Source organism: Diplotaxodon limnothrissa, linkage group LG16, assembly GCF_057381915.1.
Source record: "Diplotaxodon limnothrissa isolate DT_005_m linkage group LG16, D_limnothrissa_male_GT1.1, whole genome shotgun sequence".
Taxonomy (NCBI): domain Eukaryota; kingdom Metazoa; phylum Chordata; class Actinopteri; order Cichliformes; family Cichlidae; genus Diplotaxodon; species Diplotaxodon limnothrissa.
In genome coordinates, this window is record NC_140611.1 from 23,970,846 (window position 1) to 23,992,152 (window position 21,307).

Consider the following 21,307-nt stretch of genomic DNA (forward strand, 5'->3'; position numbering starts at 1 on the left):
GGAGCTCCAATCCATTCCTAAACAACTGCAGATTCCAGGATCATCAGTTCAAACAACTGTACGCAAGTGCAAGCTCTTCAGATATAGCACACAATGCCATGGTCTGCGTGAAGAACCACACTGTTACCTCAGATTAGATGAAATCTGTTAAAATGCTCAGCATCAACCCAGTAACCACCAATACTGATGCCTAGAAACTGCTTGAAATGTCCACAACGAAGACAGCTTTACATTCCTGTGAAATGAGAGGGTGACAAGCAAGAAAAAAAGCTCCAAACATCTCCAACACCTTCAAACTGAACTGAAATTTGCAGTTGCCCACACGAAAAGCCAAATGCCTTCTAGAATAAAGTTTTACAGTCAGATGAAACAAAGAATGAGATGACAAGAGGTATGTTTCGAGGAGTAAAACCTAAAAACACTGTACCAGTTGTCAAGCATGGCGGTGGTACCATCGTGCTCTGGCTGTTTTGCTGTCAGTGGTGCTGGTACATTGCACAATGTGGATAGAATAATGAAGGACGATTATTGACAAATTCTTCAACTTTATCTCAAATTCAGAGCTAGACCATTGAAACTTGGACACAACTGGGTGTTCCAGCAGGACAATGATCCCAAACACACATAAAAACCAGTGTTGGAAGGAATAAAGCAGGCTGGCATTAAGCTTCTGGGATAGCTTTCTGAAAGTCTGGACCAGAATCCTATTGAAAATCTGTGAACTATGCTTAAAAAAACAAATTTATGCCAGGAAACCAACCATTTTAAACGAACTTCAGCTTGTAGAGCTGCAGCTTGAGGTCTGTTTGAGGTGCAACTTGCTAAGGGACATTTAAGAAAGATTAGCTGGGGTGCATGTATAATTTTGACCCTGTGTGGTTTAGACAAATCTAAATTAAATTCAAACTTGTGTACTCAGTTCTTGTTTTTTTTAAGGTTATTAAAGATGTGTGCTGCACGATCATTTCAACCTGTAAAAAGAACAGTTCAAAGAAATCAATAAAAGTCCCAAATTATCATGATGAGTGTAAACTGCACTGTGTATTTGAAGCTGTCTGTGATTATCACTAAGTAGACAAAGCTCTTTTCTTCCATCCGGTTCTTTAATATAAATGTCACGGACCACACTAAGATTCGTATTAGTCCACTGGATTTTAAATAGAGGCTCTGATCTTTATTTATCTGTTGCCATGGTGAATCCTAGTAACGAGCTGAACTCAGAGACAACATACTCAGGTTTTCTGGGACTAAAAACTCAAGAGTTAATCTGCTCAGAGGTTTTTGAACCTGCTTTCAAACATGCTAAAAACATCTTGATACTGATTGTGCCTCCTTACTCTCCCTGCGGCCAGGGAGCCCATGTTGTATTTAATAAACCGTAATGTTTTGAAGGTTTTAGTCATGGTAAACATCCACTAAACAATGAGACCAGTGGTAAAAAGCCATCATTACCAAGGTTGAGACTGCCATGGCTTATTTCAAAATATAGAAATCTTCTGTGTCTCAACCTCAACTTTAAAGACAATTTTGTTCATTGTCCAAGTTTAATATATTCTCTTTGTTTTTTCATTGGTCAATTTTGATCTTCTGATGAGTTTATTTACTGGCTGTTAGCCACTGCTCCCCTTTATTTTTTTGACAAAATACAAGCAGAGTTGAAGTTCAGAAATAGATCAGAAACAATAACAGTATAATAACTTTTATCTACAGTCAGTGATCAGGAATGAATATGTTCTCATACCACTGTTTTGCTGGTCCTGTATTTTTAAAATGTGAATATTTAATGGCAATGTTAAACTAATATATAACTAATATATTGAGGAACAGAAGAGTAATTCACTTTGGTGTCTCAATGCAAGAAGGTCCTTGGCTTGAATCCACTAGCTCATCTGAGCACAGGTAACCATGTGATGGACTGACAATCTGTCCAGCGTGTGCCTGTCTTGCTCTATGACAGCCGAGATAGGCCCCAGACTTCCCACAACCTCTTGTGCCCTACTTGCAGTACTTTCATATCCCACTAGGGGGCCACGACACAAACTGTGGGAACCACATGACCACTGCCTTGAAGGGAAAGGGCTACACTAAAACATTGCTGCTTTATGCTGATGTCAGCATCGTTAATATAGAAATGTAGTGTAGTACATTAATCTTTGTGTCATTGTGAAGTCATGTTCTACTTAAACAACAACGTTTTAAAGAGCTCAAACAAGGAACGTGCTTATGCACCCCGATAACTAATATATTGCTCTGAAGTTTGGAGATGATCCAAAGGAAACTTAAGCTTTTTCATAATTAGTATGATCCTGAACTTTGACCTTCAAGCACTATATACTAAAAGTGCATTTTATAATCTTTACCCATATAATTTCAGCCAATTCTGCTTCAAACTTTAGCTATATAAACTATAAAACTTGAGATTTTAAGATACTCGAAGTTTCACGTTGCATGAATGTATCAATGTGAGGTTGTGGGGCATTGTATTATAATACAAAAAGTGTGTTACACAGCCCTCTGTATGCCCTTTTATATAGTACTTGATATGGTTTCTAGAATTTGTTTTTTTAAAGGTCAACTTTAACCTTGGGTGCTAAGAATAAGGGTGCTTGGCCAATCTCGGTACTCATGTTCCCCAAAGCCTACTATATATTGAAGGTTGAAGATTATACATTTTAGGGGAAAAAAATTACATCAGCTTTAGCCGTTATGGCAACAACAATCACACAAAATTTGAAAATGATATCTTGAAAACTGGACACTAGACTAAGACAAACAGAATTCATACCCCCTTGCTTTGAAGGGAGTAAAAGAACATCACTCAGAATTTGTTATTTGAAATGATGGAAAGATGACTCATCCAAACTAAAAATAACCTGGGAACGGATTTCCACTGCAACGACAGAGTGATACAACCACTAATGACTCACTAATAACGGTATCACTTAACGAATAAAAACAAAAAACAATGAATTAAAATCAAACAGAGCCTTTTAATTCTTCAAACACTCCAGCAGTTCTTAAAATCAGTTTGAACCAAACAGAACAGAAACAAACTGCTTTTATCTTATACTTAACAGCTTGGCATTAACATTTTCTCTTTCAACAGAATTACAGTAAATGGTTAAAAAAAACAAACAAAAGAAACATCATGGGTGTACATAATCTGACACACAATGACAAAGATGAGCATGCAAGACACGAGTGTTTTCTTCCAGGCTGATTGACATTAAAATAACTCGAGGATACCTTCAAAATCTTTTTCTCCCCCTCTTTAAAATTTTTTTTTAAAACAAACTAAAATCAGAGAAAATTTTAAGTCAAGACAGAATTACAGAATTTACCACATGATGTAAAATTCAGAAAAAAAACAACAACAAAAAGAAAACTTGCCTCCAATCTGACTTCACGCGATTAAATAATGTAAAATTTAGAAGAATACCTGGTACGTTTACAGCCCTGCCTGTGCAGTACACACACTTTGTAGTTACAAATCCTTTGTTTCTAGAATGGCTCCAAAATGTCAGCTACCAGTTAACTGTGTTACACACTCAGTGGTGGACAAACCCACAATCCCCATAAAGTCCAAACTTCAGCCAAAGGTTGAGGATGCTACAGTTTGCACCTTCAGGTATGAGCCTTTTTATTTAAGGTCTTTTCTACAGTCTGTTATCTGAATACCACAGTTATTTAACAGTCAAGTAATTAGCTTTGAGGAACCTTTTACAGTCATGTTATCTTTGGCAGAACTGTTTATTTTGTACTGTATGAGGACTGTGATTGTGCCCCACTGTAGATGGAAAGCTGACGCTGCGTACTACATATACGCTGTAGAAAATAAGAACATTGCGCGTTTAGTTGCTGTCAGAGCTGGAGCTAGACCCCGACCGATTCCTCTTGCTATCATTTCTATCTTTGCCTTTCGTACTGTCTGGTTTTTGGCTGGCCGGGCTCCTTCGGTCTTTGGACTTGTCTCTTCTTTTAGAATCTGGGCTCCTATGACTCTTCTTTTTCTCTTCTCTGTCACTCTCAGAGCTGCTGCTACTGCGTCTCCTCCTCTGGCCGGCAGCCTCTCTGTCTCTGACTTTTCTATGAGAGGATCGATCCCTGCTTCGGTCTCGCCTGCCACTCCTGCTTCTCGAGCGCCTGCCTCTGTGCGAGTCCCTAGCCTTACTTCTGTCTGGGCTTCTTGTTCGATGTTCTTTATCCCGGGATGTTCCTTGTCTCTTACTCTCCCTATCACTGTTGTGTCTTCTTTCCCGACTCCTGCTGCGCTCTCTGCTGCGCTCTCTGCCCCTCTCTCTGCCCCTCTCTCTTTTTTCTTCTCTCTCTTTTGATGCTGAAGTCCTACCTCTGTCTTTGTTTCTGCTGCTTGATCTGTGCTCATCCTTTTTGGCAGCTCTCTCTTTACTTCTGGACTTTGTCCTGGTTCTCTCACCATTTCTACCTTTTGTGTCTTCTTTATGCTTTTTGTCAGACTCATGACCCTTATTTCTATCTTTACTGTGATCAGATTCTGCCTCCTTTTCTTTCTTATGAACATTTCTATCTTTGCTCCTTGAGCGACCTCTCCTCTCGTCACTTCTGTGCTTGTGACTCTTCTCTCTGCTTTTTGACCTTTTCTTTTCTCGGCTTTTACTGCGACTATGGGATTTATCCTTTTTCTTTGCCTTCTGTTTATCATGCTTCTCATCCTTCGCTACAGTATCCTCCTCCTTACTTTTAGATCTATGAGATCGAGTTTTCTTGTCTTTTTTACCCTCAGTTGTATGTTCAGCTTTTGAACTTGAAGTCCGTCTTTCTCTTTTCTGTGCTTTAGCAGCCTCATCCTGACCCTCATTCATGTCACCTCTGTAAAAGAAATAGTAGAAAAAGAATAATAACAATAATAAACTTTAGGAGTTAGACAAAACATCAATTTGGCAGACAAAAAAATATTTTAAAAAAGTAACTTTTCTGTTGTTTTGTTATATAATCAAGTGCACATCCACTCACCTGCCACTTTATTAAGTACACCTGTTTAGCTGCTAATATATAATCTGTCAATCACATAACAGCAATTGAGTGTATTTAGCTCACCTTATTATTGTTAACCATGCCTGTCGTTTTATGAGCACAGTGTACCCCATGTTCTGATGGTTGTTCCAACACAATAACATGCCATGTCACAAAGCTCAATCAGCAAATCATGAGTTCACTGTACTCAAATAGTCACCAGAGCTCACTTTTGGGACGTGATGAAAGTTCATCATGGGCGTAAGGCTGGAAAATCAGCTACTGTGTGATGCCGTCATGTCAATATGAACCAAAATGTCTGAGGAATGTGACCTGCACCTTGCAGAAGAACTAATACAGTTCTGAAAGTAAAAAGGGGTACAACAGTACTAGCAAGGTGTACTTAAAGAAGTGGCCAGTGAGTGTACATGCACCATGTGATATAATGTTGATGCCTGCTCAGTAATCCAGGTAATTTCATCTGGATGCATCATTTTTAGTGGGAGAAACATCTCACTCAGCTAAGTGACTTCTTCAGTCTGAAACTGGGATATCATATGATATGGGAATTTTATTAAGTATGCACCATATACCACATGTAACTCTATGTTGTGTATGTCAATAATAATCATATTGAGTATGCATTTGGGATTGAAAATATTTAATTTTTCTAACAGACAAAACTCATAGGACGAGTCAGAGTGATGGAAGCCACCTCAAGACAACATGTGCATATCTGAAACAAAAATGATTTAGCAGGACTCTCCCTGCCCTGCAAAGTAATTCTGATTAAGGGTTTTGAGAGTGGTCAAATTGAGTTGTCATTTCTGAGGGGGAAAAAAGCCACTCACATGGCTCATTTATTAACTAAAAAAAAAAAAAAAAAAAGTCTGTCACATCTTTATGTATTAAGAGTTTCAAAGGTACTGTAACTCAAAAGAAATGGTTTAGGCCCTTAAAAGTTTTAAAAAGTGTTATAGAAATGAAATCATACATGTTGGGAATAATATTCCAACAGTTTAAATATTCATGCTTTTTCAGTGGTCACTGCAGTTTACCAACAGCTTGTCTGTGGTCATCTCAGGTACAAGGCTCGAGGCTCAGCAGGTTCTCCGTTTTATGACAAACACTTCATCTCTGCTAGGTGCACAGCAGAGGTGTCAATATTTACCAGCTTAGGAGGAAATGGAGCTAAAGCTGCTGATTGTCAGGATCCATTTGCAGTGTTCACAACCTTTTTACTGCCCTTTCAATTGCTTTATATTTTTTAATATAAAGCAATGCAAAGACCGTAAAAAAAATAACAAAAATCATACATGCACACTGCAATGTATGATTTTTAAATCTGAAATATGGAGCCCAACAAAAATTTCTTCTCAAGTGCTTTAAAGTGGATTAAGTAAAAAAAACAAAAAAACAAAAAACAAGTCCTGCCTACAGGGAACTTCTACAACATCTTTGACTTTAGGTGATATCATCTTACCTGTCACCCTTAATCCATCGCTCTACTGTGACTGCCCTCATCCTCTGACGCTGCATCTCCTGTCGCCAGTGTGGGGGAGTTTCACTGCGCCGAAAACGATCTCTAGACCTTGAACGAGAGCGTGATGGGGTCCGGTATCTCTAGATGGGAGAAACATAAATCAGCATCTTCAACATGCCTGTGCATAAGTAAAAACAAAACAAAGCTTGTTATAAATAAATCGTGCTGTATGACGTAAAGTGTGCAAAACGTTTGGTCCACCTACCCTTGGACCCCTGCCTTTTATCTTCCTGCCAGATCGAGTCATCACGAGTCTTCTGTGATATGTTGATTGAGAGTTGTAAGCTGCACCAGTACTGTAGGTGAGAGAAGGCGTGAAAATGAACAAACTGTATTACTTTTTGATATTTGTGATATTGGCTGACTCTCAAACACACCTTTCTCTTGGTCTTTCGTCTTTATTTCGCTGATCCTTGTTAACCTCCTCTTTTGGCTTCTGGGCTATCTGGGGACTTATCCTCATAAGGAATCGATTTTCAGGGATGGGTGGGATTTCTTCAGGACGCACTGTAGATGTAACCAACTCATCTTGTTCCTTCTCTTCAGCACTTTCAGCTTCTGATCTGTAAAGATTTTGTGGGTCAGTAGCAAGACACTTGGTGCCATTTACACAGCAGACAGTGAATAGGTGAAAATAAATGAAGTACTTCTTCTTGTCCTCCTTCTGTTTCTCTTTTTGCTTCTTTGCCTTCTTTTTCCGCTTCTTGGATTCTTTTTCTGACTCTTCGCTCTCGGAGGACGACTCTGAGGAGCTCTCCGAGTCACTGGAGCTACTGCTGGAGCTTGATGAGGCCCTCTTCTTCTTTTTTGCATCTTTTTTTGCTGCAACAACATAAACAGCATTATTATGATGACTGAAACTCATTAAAAAAAAAACCAAACAAACAAAAAACTTTGAATATACTTTATTTAAACACACCTTTAGATTTGGGGATGAGCTCTCCACAGTTCAAAACTTTCACCTCAGCGTACGGTCGGCTGTTGGGGTCCGTCTTCTGGCTCTCCATGGTTTGAATGACTTCTTGGCCAGAGATCACGTGACCAAAAACCACATGCACACTGAGAAAATAAAGTGGTAGCAATGCCTCATTACATGCTGCGTGCATTGTGCATAATGGGATTAATTAATAATTCAAAATGTAGTTGGGAGGCACTTACCCGTCGAGATGTGGAGAAGGTTTTGTTGTTCTGAGATGTGAAAGCAGGACATTCAAGGGAAAAAAAAAAAAAAGAAGCATCTAATCACTTTCAAAGTTCAGAAATGCAACTAATAATGCACGATGTCAATTACAGGTAGGAACAGATGTTGCTTACATGAAAAACTGGGATCCATTTGTATCTTTACCCCGATTGGCCATTGACAGCAGGTACTCCTTGTTGTGTTTGACTGCAAAGCTTTCGTCTGGGGGGGAAAAGGAGAAGATTGTACTGACATCTTGAAGCCAATGTCAGTTTGGATAATAACTGATGGCATTCACAGTGGCCTCTTTACCTTCAAAAAAGCCTCCGTAAATGGATTCGCCTCCTCTTCCATTACCTATGATTTAAAAAAAAAAAAAAAAAAAAAACCAACAAAAAAACCATGAACCATGAAAAAATCTGTTGACTCATAAGTAACACCATCCTTCCATGTCGAATATAAAATTTACAAGTCCTGTAAACTCACCTTCGCTGAAGTCTCCTCCTTGAATCATGAAGTCTTTTACAATTCGATGAAAAAGGCATCCTTTGTAGTGGAGCGGTTTCTGAGTTCCCTTCCCAATGCCTTTCTCACCTGGACCAAACCACATATCTGATTAATAACCTGTGCTGTTAATTGTCATCATTTGTGGAATAGTTTTATTGAGTAAATTCCTTCACCTGTGCAGAGACATCTGAAGTTTTCACAAGTTTTGGGACAGATGTCTGCAAACAGCTCCACCACGATTCTGCCAACTGTGAGGAGACAGTGAGATCAGAGAAATTTACTTCTGTGTAAAGTACAATGGAGCACACTGATCAGTGGTTACAAGAAGCGTGAATCACCGAGTTAATCATCACACAACACAATAATCTCTTTAACCAAACAAGAAGAAGAGAAAAACAAAACAGACGAGGTTATGTATCCATTCACTGCACTGTTAGTCTGAGTTTCATCATTATAATTTAATCTATACAAACACCTTTTTTTTTTTTTTTTTTAACAAAAGAACAGGTGTTATAGGTGCACAAAAAGTAATTAATTTTTAAATTTACTAGTACACATCAAATGCCTTGATTAATAGTAAGGATGGTAAGATTTGTGATGACACAAGACTGCTCACTTTCTTGCAGAAAATGCACAAAAAAATAAAATAAAATCCACTAGCGCTTCTAAAAGAAGTTTTTCCTGGTCTAGAGTTCAGGATCTGAACAAAAAATGGAAATAATGTTAATAAAAGGACTGTGTAGATGTGTGCAAGTTGAACCCTGATGGAGCTTTCATCTGACAATATAATATAAACTGGCATTGATGTAGTTCCAGACTACACTGAGGCTATTTTCAGCAAATTTAATAAACAGTGTGTAGTGTTCATATACTGAAACATTTTACTACCCCATTCGTGTCTTTAAGGGCAGATTACAGAGTACTGTTGAACAAAGCTAAAGATTATTGCCTTCACTTGTCACATTTTTTGACATCCATATTTTTCCCTTTGCCAGCTGCTGACTAGCTTGTTTTGGTCAGCATTAACCTCATCTTCAGACTATGAATTAACTGTGATGTTTTGCTCACTTGGTTGATCATGCAACCCATCTATAGTCCTCACTGCAGGGGACTTGGGTTTAACAGCTTGCTGTCTGTCCCCTCACTCTCTTCCCACCCTCCTGTTTGCCCTGTTCTATTCAGTACAGGCAAACCCCCCACAAACTTAAAGAAGACCGAAAGAAAATAAACCACGTGTGTTTTCTTGGTAAACCACACAAGGCTTAAAGTACCAAAAAGCAGCCAGAATTTTTTCCTTCTTACCAAGTACATTGCTGATTCCAATGTCAAGGAAGCAGCGAGGGCGCTGTACCTTGATCCCCATGATCACCTGAAAATGAGAAACAAGGTATGAACACAAGGATGACAGAACATCGAACAACCCCCACTCTGACCATTAAGACCTTACCAGTAACTTCATTCAGGAGCAGAAATTAAACACACGGGTGGCTTCTTTAAATGTAACATAAAAGTTCACTTAAGTTCTGTTCGCCTGCATGATATCAATACAAACAAAGTACCGATACAGTTCCCATGCGACTTATAGCAGCTGCATTATCTGCAAATTAGCCTCGGCTAGCTAACCGCGCGATTAAGTATCGGTCGACTGGTTGAGCGGACAGCAGACACACGTTTTCATGCTTAAAAATAACAAATACCGACGCTTACACACACTCACTAACGTGGACCTTCACGTTACAGTTTCACACGCCCCCCCACCGTATCTTTTTAACGGCAGGCCTAGCGTTAGCATTAGCATTAGCATTAGCAAGTCACCTATCGTTAGCCGCAGACATGTACATAGAATTTACTGCAAGAAGTGAGCGGTACATTTTCAGCAAGTTTAAACGGCGCATAAAAGTAAGACTGACGCAACAGTACATCACCTGGAAAACCGAATATACCGCACCGTAAGGCGAGCAGCTCTCCCAAACAAGCAAAATGAAGTTTCATTCAGTGCTGGGCTCAGTGTTTTCTAAAGATGGCGCGGCGAGGACGTCAATGTGTTTCCAGAGCCGTGCACCGGTCAGGGCGTGGGGCCATTTTTACCCTGAAACTGGCCTGGCAGGCGCAAATGCTCGATTGGGCTGCCGAGTCACTTTCCTGCAATGACATAAAACCAGTTACATTTGCCGTTTCATGTTGCTAAAAATTGCGACCACTTCATATCCATAGTTTATTGCGCAATTTTGTCTTGTTATATTGTATTTTATGTTACTGAGCAATTCTACTTTATTTGAGCTACTTTGTTATAAGGTCGGTTCAATGTTTTGGTTACTGTAAACAAGTAACATTTTGAATGACTAACAAATAATTAACAATTTAGAAGCTCTTTCTGCTACTGTTTATTTTATTCATAAGACACAATTACGGTTTAGCATCTTCAAATTTCGATTGGATAACTATAAATTTTGAGCATTTAAGCATTTCAACATTTTAATTCACTCAAAAGTAACAAGGATTTTGACACATTAAGTCAAAACTTCGACAAAGCTTTGCCTGGGTAAAGTTTTTTTTCCATCACCAGAAACAAACTTTCATAAAATAAAACAAAATATGTTTTTATCATATTTTACCTTTTTCTATTGATTGATTGATTGATTTGCAAGAAATCATTTAAATATATAAACCTGAACGAGCCACTGCCTGAAAGCCCTAATCCAGGGTTTAATAAACACTCATTGCCTTATGTCACTGCTACGGAAGTAAAACTTCAGCGCACACATGTAGGGTAAATTTGACTTTGAGCCGTTTTTATTACCTTTTTGTATTAAGATATGTGATGCACGAATCTCGATTATACACAGAAATCTAGGCAAGAATGCAGCTGTAAGGGCAAGTCCGAGGTTGTTGGGGGGTTTAGGTGATTGCTTCTTTAAACACGTGAGGCAGCAGCCTCCACTTCAGTCCAGTGGTTACCAGTAGAAAGCCTCCGAGCGGACAGTTTCTTCACCAGCTTCTTGGTTAAAGAGGTCAGCCCCTCATCCCGAGTCAGTGTTTGTTTCTGAGCATAGTTTGAAATGTTTTTGTGTTTTCGCAGACCATGTCATGCAGGTTGTTTTCATCCCTCCAGACTGTAACTGTGTGGGGTTTGATCTCAGCTCACTTTGAGGAGGTCAGAGCAGTGGACACAGGTACAATGAAGAGCTGAGCCCAAGCCTGCGATGATGTTTCGCCTCCGATCTGTGAACTCCTGCCTCCGTAGGCTCCTTCATGGAGGGGCGGTGACCAGAGACCAGGTGCTGGAGCAGCTGCAGGTGTGCTCTGCTGAAAACCATGTGTTTGATGTAGTGGGCAAGAACAAGGCTAAGCTCACAGTGGACCACGTGAACTATGCTGTGCGGTTGCTGTGGCAATTTCAGAAGGAGAGACCGGAGATGCTCCGGACTGTGGACCTCATCAAGAGTCACCAACAGTTCCTGACTCTTCGGGTTTTGGCAGAAAACAAAATAGATCTCATGGATGACTTCATGTTGATCGATATCCTCTACGCTTTTCTTAGGTACATGGTCACACATTATCCAGTGTATTCAGTTTATATGACTGCAAAGGTTAACATGCATGCTTTCCTTCTAATAGGCTGAATATGGAGCCACATGACTCTCTTATTCAGCAACTGGTTTCAGAAGCATGGCTAAGAATAGACCGGTAAGAAAATGTTGGCTAATTTAAAAAAAAGAAAATTGTGTAATGGTTAAAACACAGTCATGATTTACTTTTTTGCAGGTTTCCAATGGCTTCTCTGTCCAAATTTGCTGTCTGCTTAAATGATCAGCACCTTCAGCACAGTCCTCTAATGGGCCGCATAACCAGCATTGTGAATGAGAGGCTGCCAACTATTGATGATGCCAGGTTTGTTGGGCGACCCATGATTTATCAGTGTTTTGAATATAACCACCTCTTGTTGTGTCGTCACTCCCCCCGGCTTTATTATGTTTCAGGATCCTGACTGCTCTGATGATCAGCGTGTCATCCCTGGTGTCTCCCCAGCTGCGGGACGCTCTCATCAGCAGAGCCGATCACCTGCTGCACACCACGGATCCCTCGAATTACAACATCCCGCGACGAATGGTGCAGTTTCTGCGCAACATCAAGTACATTCACAGACCGCTGCTGGAGAGGTGCAATGAGATCTTCCTGCGTAACATCCCCAGACTGGATGCAGAGAATCTCAGCATCATCCTAGGGCTGTATCAGTCACTGCAGTTCAACAACTGTGACTTCAGGCTAGCTGCTAAACAAAAGCTGACCGAGCTGATCGACTCGAGCATCGATCCTTTCTCCTTCACCAAACTGTTTGTTGCTCTGGCCCCTATGGCTACTCCAGAGATCAGAGAAAGGTTTGTTTCATTATCAGTAGCGTGATATGAGGGGAAATCTCTTTAAAGCAGTTCCCACTGACCTGATATCCACTTTGATTCTTTACAGGTTGGAGAACACTGCCCTCTTGTTGGCGGATGAGCTCAATGCACAGCAGGCACTGGCTGTAGCTGAAGCACTAGAAGAGATTCAGAGCAGGAACCTTAGCTTAATGAACAAGTGAGTTGTTTATGTGTTACCACCTGTTACAGTATGCCTGGTGTTGTCTTCACCTTGTGTGTGGTGTGCCTTATAATCAGTTCCTGGATCAGAGCCTTTGTAGCCTGACAGTAGAGATAATCAGTAACTATAACTAATCATTTTTCAGAATTGCATCGGTAATCCAGAGAAACCTTCACCTCTACAAGTCAGTGGAGGTGGCCAGAATCACACAAGCCATTTTTCTATTGCAGTATCAAAACCCCGAGCTCTTCGCCACACTGAGAAACATTTTGATCAAGTAAGTGTCTGCCAAAGGCGCAACTGCTGCTTCACAGTTTATTTGGATAAAATGCAGACTGACGCCCTTCTGTCTCTCAGGTTTTTGGAGCACAGCGTCTTCCCGTACGAAGTGACCATGCTGACCCGTGTGCTCTCCATGCTGCCCTGTCCGCGACTCGAGGAGGCCGTGGTCTCTCGGGTAGACGCGGTAGTGGAGCAGTGTAATCTCAGCGAGCTTAACACCATTTCTTTTGCCGTGGCCAAGTGGGTGCGCAACGATCAGTCCTACCGCCACAACACTCACAGCAAGTACGTGCGTCTGCTGCAGACGTTGAACCGCTGCGGGCACGAGAGGCTGCAAACAGCCGACCGGCTGGACTTACTGCTGGATGAGCTCAAGTACGTCTCGGGCGAGTGGTTTGAGGAAATGCTGCTGGACGAGACCATGATCACGCTGCAGAGGATGATCGACCAAATAAACTGGACCAACGTCTCCGAACTGGCCTTCTTCCTAACCAGGATAAATCATCTCAGCCCTCCTCTGATGGACCGAATCGCCAGTGTGACTGTTGAACACATCCATAAGGTGCTTCAAGAGACATTCATTGGATCACTATGTTAAATACTGCATACTGACATCCTCTATTCTTCATGTCTCTTTTTTTAAGATTCACTACTCAGCAACATACGCCATACTCCTCCCCTTTTCTGTCCTTAACTATGACCCTCCGCAAGTAGACGATCTGTATGATGCTTGTATTAAGCGCTTCACTCCTCATCTCAGTAAGTTATTATGTGTGATTGCAGATAATTTTTCTTTCTTATTTTTAGGCTTACACTCACTGTATGTACTTGTAGGCTCCTTTGACCCACATCTGCTGGTCCTCCTGGCATACTCCTTGGCTGTAGCTGACCATTTTCCCGAGGAACTGATCAGAGCAATTTTCAGCATAGACTTTCTGGGAAAGCTGGATTCACAACTGGAAAGTAAGCTGCCAGTTTCCTTAAATTTGAGCATCTGTGCCACAGCTTCCATAGTGAAATCTGATGGGACTAATATAAGTGTTTATATTGCTTCCTCCAGCCCTGCCCGATGCGCTCAACATGCGGACACGACTGCGGCTCATGGAGCTCAACCGTGCCGTGTGTCTCGAGTGTCCGGAGTACCAGGTGCCTTGGTTTCATGAGCGCTACTGCCAGCAGTTGCATAGGAAAGGTAAGAGGATGCCCTGAAATCAAATTTTCTCTTTTTATGTAGGCTTGGTTTAAAACTGCTGCAACTTAATGCTATATCAGTTACATGGGAGTTGTTTGTTTTTAGGGAATGGCTCTGTGAGTCCTGTGCAGCAGCAGATCCACAAAATGCTGGGTGAAGTTCTTGGAGGCCTTAATTGTGTTCAAATGGCAGTTGTTACGCCATATTTTTACACCATAGGTGAGTAATATGAGGTGACCGTATTTTCTTACACTGTTTTTCTTTTGTAAAAGTCTTTAAATGTATTGAATGGACTGATTCAGTTCAAATATTATCAGTTTAACTCCTAATTAAAAGCCTTTCATATAGTTATATTAAATTTCTGGTCCTGAAACGACATGCATATGACACATGGTAGGAAGCAGTCTTCAATCAGCACCACAGGGTCTGTTACTACAAAGGAGGATTTTGTCATATCCAGATAACTTAAGGGTTAATAATCAGTTGTTCTGTTGCCAGTACACTCGCCAGTAATTGTGATTGGTCCGATGCTGCCAGTGCCACCCCTTTCTTATGAACATGGGGGAGGGTTAACTTCGCAAGTTGATAACTACTTTCTCAGGAAAATACCATAAACAAATCCTGATCCAGATTTCCTTCTTTCTCGAGGAGCTCTGCACATGATGTTGTCACGCAGTCTCATTTTTAAAAACGCGACACGTCACTTTGTCTTTTTCAGACTTTGAATGCAAACTGGACAAACACTTGAAGCCGCTGTCCTACATCGAGCCAAGCACACTGCAGATCTCAGACAGAGGAAAAGTTCACTGGGACACAAGCTCACTGGAAAACATCAGGGATGAGCTTCCAACTGGAGCTCAGCGGTATGGAGATCCTTATATGTACTTGTATTTACACAGATCAAGGATACTTAGTATGTTGACATCCTCACTTTGCCTTTTTCTCAGTGTCGCTGTGGACTTTCTTGATTCAAAGTACTTCTGCAAAAACACTCATCACATGAAAGGTGAAGCCCTGATGAGAAAGAGACACCTTGAAATTCTGGGATACCGTGTTGTTCAGGTGAGACAGTTTTACTCTGGTTGATGTTAAATGTCGTTCTCTAACTGCATCCAGTTTAAATACTAGCAATATTACAATACACCTGCTGTGCAGTAATTGGTGATGTTTCGGTTTCGCAGATCCCTCACTTTGAATGGAACTCTATGGAGCTTTCAACACAGGATGCCTGGAAGGAATATCTAAAAAAGAAGATATTCAGATAGCGTTCCTCCCGAAAGCCCTTATTTATAAAATCATGATTGAAATGTTGCTTTCAGCACCGAAGTCGGAGTTTCTGTGACTGAACACGCAGCACAGAAAATCCCCACATATTTAATTATAGTCTAAAGTTGACATGAGTCTACCTCATTCACCTTAAATGAGATTGTGTATTATGTGCTTTTGTAATTAATAAGATTTTTTCTAAATAAAATCTGAAAAATTGTATTTGTGCTTTATATTTTCAATATTTAGATCAGTGAACTTTTGCAAAAAATGACTGTCCAGCTTTTAAACATCATTGCATATCTGTTACTTAGAACTAGTGTTTTAATGCATCATTATATGTTTATGCTGACACGTGTCAGATTGCACAGGGCCACACAAGAGTGGAATCCTGAGTTTTTGCTATCAGGGGATCACACATCCAACAGTATTTAGATTTTTTTTTTTTAAAGTTGCTTTTATTTTTCTGCATACATGATGTTGACCTCTTAAAACACCGTGTCTAAAATACCAAAGAGCCATGGTATATTTGTGACTGATTTCAATACTATAAAAGAAAACCATGTGTTGGGGAATTCTCAGATGTGCTATAGAGCGAGGGTTCTCAGATTGTGGTCCATGAGCACAGTAAAATGCACTAGTACATAATTTAATCATCCACAATTAAAATGAGATTCACTTAAAAAAGTTTAAACACTGATCTACTCTTCAAGATCACTTTCAGCACGGCTATCCTTTTTTTATTCCTCTATGTGCTTTCATGGGCTCTCTGCAAATGTTGAGGATGATGAGGCAACAAACAGCAGCTTTCAGTGGAAGAGTCACATCAAAGACTAATGCACAAATAATGTGTTCCAGTGTCACAGAACCAGATTTTGCCCCTTGCTGCTTCTTCCTTTTACCCAAAATAGAAATCTAGAGAAAGGATTTTGTGCAAGACTTCTAAAAGTAGAAGCTCTGCTAGAGAAGGTTTGGAGGTACACATGTGTTGTGATATTTTGATACCATGGTAGCATTTACAGGATATTGTTTTATAGTGATATTATACAGGAAAACTGTTACTCAATAAGGCCCATTTACTAGTTGTTTTTCTCTTTCTCTGTGACCCAAGAATTAATGTGTAAGACTCACAGGCTGGTACCCCAAGGTCGAAAATACCACAGAGACGAGACCACTTCCTTACTCCCATCCTCCCTTCCTTATCCTTTAGAAAAGAGCTTGTTAAAGGCCAGGTGGTTTGTTTCAGAATTCACTAATGAAAGAACTCTGTATTCTATGTCTAGGAGTGTATTTTGCTGGGATGATCATAAATTGTAGCTGAACTGATAAACTACACAAAGGATACTTCTTTGCTCAGAAGGCAGGAAGACGTTTCCTTATTTGGTCTGTACCGGTTTGAACTGAGAACCTGCTGACACACGAACCTTTTTTTCCTCTATATAAACTGTTGTATACTGAATAAACCTTTGAGTTGATTGTGGGAGAGCAACCTGAACAGTCTCTGTATCATTTTGTTCTCCTAACTGCTCCCGACGTCGTAACTAACCCAGCTGAACGGCATACCTGAGCGTTACTTTGAATAATTAGGAATCTTATAAGGAAAGGACAAAACTCTGCTTATCGGTGCTCACGCCTTGGAGGAAACCCGATCCACGGAGAAACCCGGGACGGAGATTTCTTTCAACATGGACACTATGTATGAGAACTGAAATCAGGTACGCGTAGAGTAATGAAACCATTTTTCTGTGTGGACTCTAATCACATGCTGGCAGCCTAAAGTAGCACTCGGTCATTAAAACTTTATAACATGATGGTACATTTTATTAAAGAAGGGCAGGCATGTGTGAAAATGAGAAAAATAACCTGCTGAATAAAAACATGTACAGAGTATTCTCTATCCTGCATCAGTAACAGTGAACATGCATGATGTGTTGTTACAGTTTGGGCATTCTGGCTGCATTCAGGCGCATAGAGACACACGAGGCTCCGGCTGCATAACGCATCTCTTTGATCATGCCAGTCCACTGTTTCTTGTCATCTTCATATCTATTAAAAAAAAAAAAAAAGAGTCAAAATAAGTATAAATGAATTAAAATATTTTATCCCCCCGAAATAAAATAAATATCATGTAGAAAACTGTAATACATAATGCAAAAGTAAAATAAAAAACATACTGCCAGATGTCAATGACTTCAGAGGGTGTACACTCTTTGTTCTCATTCTCCACCATAGCAAAGCCTCCTACAGCATACAGCAGTCCGCCACAGCTCACCAGGTTGATTGAGCTCCTATCCTGTGGAAAATCTGTAAATGGTGTCCACCTGCAAGAAGATGCACATAAATGTAACATGAAGCAATTCCTGTGTGCTTTTAATTTCCTGAAAGATCTATTTAAAAATGAGCTTTGTAGGCCTTACAGAATGCCTTTTCTCTCATCAAAACGCTTTTTTCAGATACCACTCGTGTCATGTCTGCAAAGTCCTTGCTTCCTCACACAGCCCAGAAACATGCATGTTAGGTTAGTTGGTGATTCTAAATTGGTTGTAGATGTATTCTGAAAAGTTTGTCTCTCTGTATTAGCCCTGTGATAAATAGGTGACTTATCCAGGGTGCACCCACCTCTCAACGAGTGACAGCTGGGGTAAGCTCCACAACAATCTGCCAAGAGCATTAAAGACCCTACTGCAGTTTGTCCCAGGGAAACCAAATCCTTTCATCTTTCTGTCCAGTTCATAAAAGAACACTTCCAAGGGGGGTTATTTTCAGAGATAGTGCTGGTTGTCCATCATTTTTAGTCAACCATGCAGTTCTTTTAATGTTTAGGGGTTATTATCTTGCAGTCTAATGTTTCTAATCATTCTAATATCAAAATAAAGTTCTACTTCCTGCAGAGGTAATGCCTTTACAGGGCATCAGAGGGTGTAGTAACACAGGTTTCTCCAGCATTGCCTCTGTTGTGTGAACAAGGCTTAAATTACTTTATTGTAACTTCATCATTTTCTTAATCTATGAGAGACACCTCGAAGGGACGGTTGTTGTGAATTAGCACTATATAAATACAACTGAATTTAATTTAATGACAGGCCCCATTTCTCCATGAAAATGAAGGGCTTTTCAGTTTTTGACTTTGCCCTGAATCTTTAGTTTGTCAATAATCATTATTTACTCCAGTTAGATTACTCCAGTTGGATTACCGCTCACCTTTGTACTGTTTAATATTGTCTCCTGGACATTGGCTGCTCATGTTTGATTTAAAAACAGAAAAAAATGGGGGGTTGTGTAAAACCTTTTAATGGTAGTGTGAAAACAGTTTTTAGTGAATCTATTTTTATGTTTTTAACAGTATCTATATCTTCTACAAATCAGAAAATCTAAATCTGGTTTAAAAAAGGGAACTTGTATGGTTTATATTAGCAGCACCTACTTGTTGGTCCCAAAGTCGTAGGCTTCACACACAGCTGTCAGGCCTTCTTCATTGACACCTCCAGCAACAATGATCCTTCCTTTGTGGATAACAGCGCCAAACATGGATCTGGGTGTCTTCATGGCAGCGACCTCTTTCCACTCTGACTTCTTGTGGTTGTATGCAAACATCTTATTGATTGCTTTACTTTATTAACAGACAGAAACGATTCCAGGGAAGAGTTAATAACATGTGAAAATCGTGGTTTGACTTAACGTGTAAATATTTGGGGTATTTGCAGCCTTACTTCTCATCGGTTTTTCCTCCAATGCAGTATACCAGCCCGTTCTCAGAGACCACACAGTGGCCGTGGATTTTTAAGGGCAACTTTTTTGTTTCTGTCCATTTCATTTTTCTGTTGACGCAGATAATAAGGGAATAGGAAATGTTCAATGCAGAACCGTGAAGCAAGGCTTTAGTAAAATGTGCTGAACTTACTCGGTGTCATAGCACATAACGGTGTCGTGAGACTCGTTGGTCTGTAAGTCTTTTCCTGCTACAGCAAAGATGAGATTCTCAAATTCACCCATAGCAAAGAGACACCTGGGGGAGGCCATGGGTGGCAGAGCGATCCATTCAGCAGCAAGACTGTCCAACTGCAAACAATGATTTCAGATTAAGAAAGAGATTCAAATTGTTGCTTTAATATGAATTAAAGGAGCACTTTCTACCTGGTAGAAGTAACACTGCAGGGTATTCTCTTTCTCGTCCTCATCCACAAACAGTCCTCCCAGCACATACAGGTTGTTCTTCTTTGTTGTCAGACTGACGTGGTTTTTGGGGATTTGCTCAGCCATTGCTGCCAGAAAACATTCATTTTCCTGGACATCGTAGGCCACCGCAGCTGTGTCGTTAATCATCAGAACCACATCTCTGCCATACATGCCATATCTGCGGTTATCATTCAGGTAACCGGGCAGCTTCCCCTCCTCTCCTTCCTCTGCATCTTGCCCCTTTTTCTTCTCAGGTAGCTTCCCCGCAAAGGCTTCCTTGATGATTTTGATTTTTTTCTGGACCTCAGGATCAGCCTTGACGAGGTCATCTTTCTCCACTTTCTCCTTGAAGTACTTCTCCGGCAGCAGTCGGAAACGGATGAAGTCAAAGGCCTCCACCAAAGACTTCACACGCTTGTCCTTGTCCTTTCTGATCCACCTCATGAGACACTCGAACACCGCTTCTTCCTTTTCCACATTGAGCGCATCTGCTCCGATAATGGCAAAGAGTTCAGGTGGAGCAAGCCCCAAGAAATCATCATCCTTGGCTATGGTTTCAAAGTGATCTGCGACGTAATCTCGAGCCGCCATTGCCAATCTGGCACAATTCAGCATCAGTCCCAGTCTGTAGATGGCAAGGCAGCTTTTCTTGTTCAGCCTTTTCTGGAGATAATTCACACAAACTGTGAACACTGAGGGAATCTGGAAGCGATTGGCAGCAGTCAGAATATCCTGCACGTTGTCATCGTTGATGTCAATCTCTGCTGAGTACATGTAATTCACAATCACCTCCATAATATTGGGGTCAAGGTTCTCAAGAACAACCTCTTTTTGGCTTGATTCCTTACCGTCCTCTGAAAAGTAGAGCTCCCGGAAATAAGGACTGCATGCTGCCATAATGAGCCGATGGCAGGGGATGCTTCTGTCTCCGACCTTTAGGATACAGTCAATCAATTTATTCTCATTGAGAAGCTCCTTGAGCCCATCCTGGAGCAAAGTGCTCTGAAACAGACGAAGATCTTCCCTCAAACCTTGGGGATCCATTCTTGTGGGACAGGAAGTAGATTGAAGTAAGGGAAAACTGACCGTCCTTGCTGGTGAAGACAGAACTATAGACAGGCAGGTCTGAAGCCAGTTCAATATAACTGTGCCCCTCTAAATATAGCCAAACACCCCATCCATGAAGAATTCAGGTTGGCCAAAGCAGTGCGCTCACACAGCTGTCATGGAGTAAAAGCAACTGATGTGCCTCGTCACCCCGAAAGATTAGTAACAACATTGTTGTACCAAACAGAAAAACACATCATCTCCTTATTTTATTCACTTTTGACTAAATTTAAAAAAAAAAAAATCATCCACACAAAACACCTTTTAAACAAAGTGGCACCACAGTGCAATCCAGTGCTCTGCAGGTTTACACAAACAGCTGGCATCTATACCACAGCTGTGAGCAGGGACGTCTACATGTGGAGTGAGTCAGAATTCAGTGATAGTAATGACTTCTACGCTACAGTGTGCAAGCCTGTGTCGGTGTGTGAGGCATTTCCACAGGAGTTACCAAACAAGCAGCCGGGGGTCAGCGAACAGC

At 40.8% G+C, this 21,307-nt stretch overlaps 3 protein-coding genes across 4 annotated transcripts; 1 reads left to right on the forward strand and 2 right to left on the reverse strand.

The window, feature by feature from the left end:
• Positions 1 to 3,736: 3,736 nt before the first annotated feature.
• Positions 3,737 to 10,226, reverse strand: ppig (peptidylprolyl isomerase G (cyclophilin G)). Its single transcript, XM_085373779.1, has 13 exons — positions 10,171 to 10,226; positions 9,525 to 9,591; positions 8,396 to 8,470; positions 8,202 to 8,309; positions 8,028 to 8,072; positions 7,850 to 7,937; positions 7,694 to 7,723; positions 7,455 to 7,594; positions 7,183 to 7,357; positions 6,913 to 7,098; positions 6,741 to 6,831; positions 6,476 to 6,615; positions 3,737 to 4,848 (listed from the first exon to the last, which is right to left on the reverse strand). Exons 2-13 carry the CDS (start codon positions 9,583 to 9,585, stop codon positions 3,852 to 3,854), a joined length of 2,136 nt encoding a protein of 711 aa, XP_085229905.1. The 5' UTR covers positions 9,586 to 9,591; positions 10,171 to 10,226; the 3' UTR covers positions 3,737 to 3,851.
• Positions 10,227 to 11,186: 960 nt separating this feature from the next.
• Positions 11,187 to 15,542, forward strand: fastkd1 (FAST kinase domains 1). The gene is made up of 15 exons (XM_085374647.1): positions 11,187 to 11,233; positions 11,335 to 11,763; positions 11,841 to 11,909; positions 11,988 to 12,113; positions 12,203 to 12,601; positions 12,690 to 12,800; positions 12,949 to 13,080; positions 13,161 to 13,647; positions 13,730 to 13,844; positions 13,920 to 14,048; positions 14,146 to 14,277; positions 14,383 to 14,496; positions 14,996 to 15,140; positions 15,225 to 15,339; positions 15,459 to 15,542. Exons 2-15 carry the CDS (start codon positions 11,426 to 11,428, stop codon positions 15,540 to 15,542), a joined length of 2,496 nt encoding a protein of 831 aa, XP_085230773.1. The 5' UTR covers positions 11,187 to 11,233; positions 11,335 to 11,425.
• Positions 15,543 to 17,355: 1,813 nt separating this feature from the next.
• On the reverse strand, positions 17,356 to 20,823 carry klhl41a (kelch-like family member 41a). 2 transcript variants are annotated; one of them, XM_085375120.1, is made up of 7 exons: positions 20,568 to 20,823; positions 19,678 to 20,480; positions 19,445 to 19,602; positions 19,254 to 19,361; positions 18,968 to 19,153; positions 17,718 to 17,864; positions 17,356 to 17,589 (listed from the first exon to the last, which is right to left on the reverse strand). In XM_085375120.1, exons 1-7 carry the CDS (start codon positions 20,761 to 20,763, stop codon positions 17,478 to 17,480), a joined length of 1,710 nt encoding a protein of 569 aa, XP_085231246.1. In that variant the 5' UTR covers positions 20,764 to 20,823; the 3' UTR covers positions 17,356 to 17,477. The 2 variants fall into 2 exon arrangements, with proteins under 2 accessions (XP_085231246.1, XP_085231245.1); XM_085375119.1 differs by having other exon boundaries at positions 19,678 to 20,823.
• Positions 20,824 to 21,307: the final 484 nt, after the last annotated feature.